Below are 2,192 nucleotides of genomic sequence, written 5' to 3' on the forward strand. Positions count from 1 at the left end.
TGCTTCCTTTTTACCTCTCCTCTCCTCTTTTTCTTTTTTTTTCTTTTTTTCGGCAGGGTCTCTGTTGCCCAGGCTGGAGTGCAGTGGTGCATTCTTGGCTCACTGAGACCTCTGCCTACCAGGCTCATCCTTCCACCTCAGCCTCATGAGTAGCTGGGACTAGAGGTGTGTGCCACCGTGCCCAGCTAATTAAAAAAAAATATTTTTGTAGAGATGAGATTTTGCCATGTTGCCCAGGCTGGTCTTGAACTCTTGAACTCAAGTGATCCACCTGCCTCGGCCTCCTAAAGTGCTGGGATTTCAGGTGTGAGCCACTGTGCCCAGTCCCAAGAAGGCTTATCTGATCTGAACCTGATTTAGATAAGGAGGTCCTGGACTTTGTTCCAATGCTGCAGAGAGTGAGACTTCTGAGGAGAGAGGAGTGTCCTTTGCATATGGGAAAGATGCGAACTACTTGGCTAGAGGGTGAACTACAGTAGATTGCTTCTAAAGATGGGAGCAGCAATGTTTCTTCCCAAGCAACATTTTCCTTTGAAATGTGACTTTGTCACTCACTGCATCAACAGGTAGGGTCTATTCTCCCTCCTTCTGAATCTGGCCCTGTGACTTGCTTTCACCAATAGATTGTGGCAGAAGTGGCAGCGTGCAAGTATGAATGGGGTCTGCCAGGACCATGTGGAGCAATGGTAAGCATCCTCATGGATGATGCCTGAATTCCTGACCCACAGAATAGTGAGCAATAAAATGTTTTTTTTCTTTTCAAGCAGCTAAGCTTTGAGGTCATTTGTTACACAGCAATAGATAGCTAATACACCATCGAAGAGTGCTGGGGTCATTTCAAAACAACTCAGGGGCAAACTGAGGAGATTCTCACTAAAAGTGGGGAATTTGCACAGGCCTGTAATCCCAGCTATTCGGAGGCTGAGGCAGGAGAATCACTTGCACCCAGGAAGAGGAGGTTGCAGTGAGCCAAGATGGCGCCACTGCACTCCAGCCTAGGTGACAGAGTGAGACTCTGTCTCAAAAAAAAAAAAAAAAAGTGGGCAACTCAAGCATCAATAAAGGTATTAACTGTAATGGTTTGTAGCATATTACGTATATTTAAATATGTGGGTTCAAGATAATTCAATAAAAGAATCCCTGGTTACCTTTAGAGGATATTAGGAAATCAATTTGTTATTTTGAACATTGCTAAATAAAAAAAAAGCACTTATCCTATTTTTTGTACACCTGTATTTCAAGATACCTGAATATTGTTAAAGAGAAGCTATTTGCAGAAGAAATCTGACCAATAATGATGTAAAAAAATAAAATCTGAATCTCATCATTTTGCAACCCCTGATGATATCACGGATTTAGGTATTGCTAAAACCGTCAGGTGACAGATGATCAGGCTGATAACACCTGCACCTGCTGCCAAGCTTAACATAAAAAATAATACTAAATTCCCCCTGCAAAGCCTGCATGTGCCCAGAAAACCCCAAATCAAAGCAAACCCCTCAAAACCTGAGTTAAAGCAAGCTTCTAGATCTAACTTCTAGCTTACAAAAAATGAGAGGAAGAGAGGACTATACCACTAAGAAAATGCAACCAGAAAATTCCAGATTGCAAAAAATGTAATAGGACCAAAATCCTGAGTTCTTCAATAAATATATGACAATTTATAGCTTAAAAGAGACACAGGGACAGGTGAGCCAAATGCAATGTGTGCAACTTGTTTAGATCCTGATTTGACCAAATCAACTCTAAAAAGACTTCTGAGACAGTGGGGAGAATGTGAACTACGACGGGGTATCTGATGGTATTAAGGAAGTACTAATTTTGTTTTTTTAGTGTGGATATAGCCTTTTAAAGGTAAAAAGAAAGAATAAAGGTGGTGGAGGGTGTGATAATCCTATGAAGGGTCTGGGTTTGGGTCCTGAGGGCAGCCAATTACATCCCAGACTCACTGGCAATTAACAGTCCAAGCCAGGGTCCCATCAGCTGAATCCTGAGGTTGGGATGCTTCAGTCTTTTCAGAACAGGGTAAAGGAAGAGTCCAGAAACCACCTTCACTGGCTTCGTGAAAACCAAGCACGTCTTTGAAATCTTTTTCAAATTCTGCCTCTAAGTGAAGTCCTGCCTTGCCAAAGTCGGAAGCCTGAAAGAGAAAAAAGCAAACAAACACGTTGAAGGACGAAAGATTACAGCCA

General features: G+C 42.2%; 1 protein-coding gene across 1 annotated transcript in view; it reads right to left on the reverse strand.

The window, feature by feature from the left end:
- Positions 1 to 1,824: 1,824 nt before the first annotated feature.
- LOC105518872 overlaps positions 1,825 to 2,192 on the reverse strand; it is a 4,823-nt gene continuing 4,455 nt past the window's right edge. The window contains exon 7 of the mRNA XM_011952039.1: positions 1,825 to 2,140. Coding sequence (XP_011807429.1) covers positions 1,946 to 2,140 — 195 coding nt within the window. The 3' untranslated portion in view covers positions 1,825 to 1,945. The remainder of the gene's footprint in view (positions 2,141 to 2,192) is intronic.

The sequence above is a fragment of the Colobus angolensis genome, unplaced genomic scaffold (genome assembly GCF_000951035.1).
Source record: "Colobus angolensis palliatus isolate OR3802 unplaced genomic scaffold, Cang.pa_1.0 Scaffold33, whole genome shotgun sequence".
In the NCBI taxonomy this organism is placed as follows: Eukaryota; Metazoa; Chordata; class Mammalia; order Primates; family Cercopithecidae; genus Colobus; species Colobus angolensis.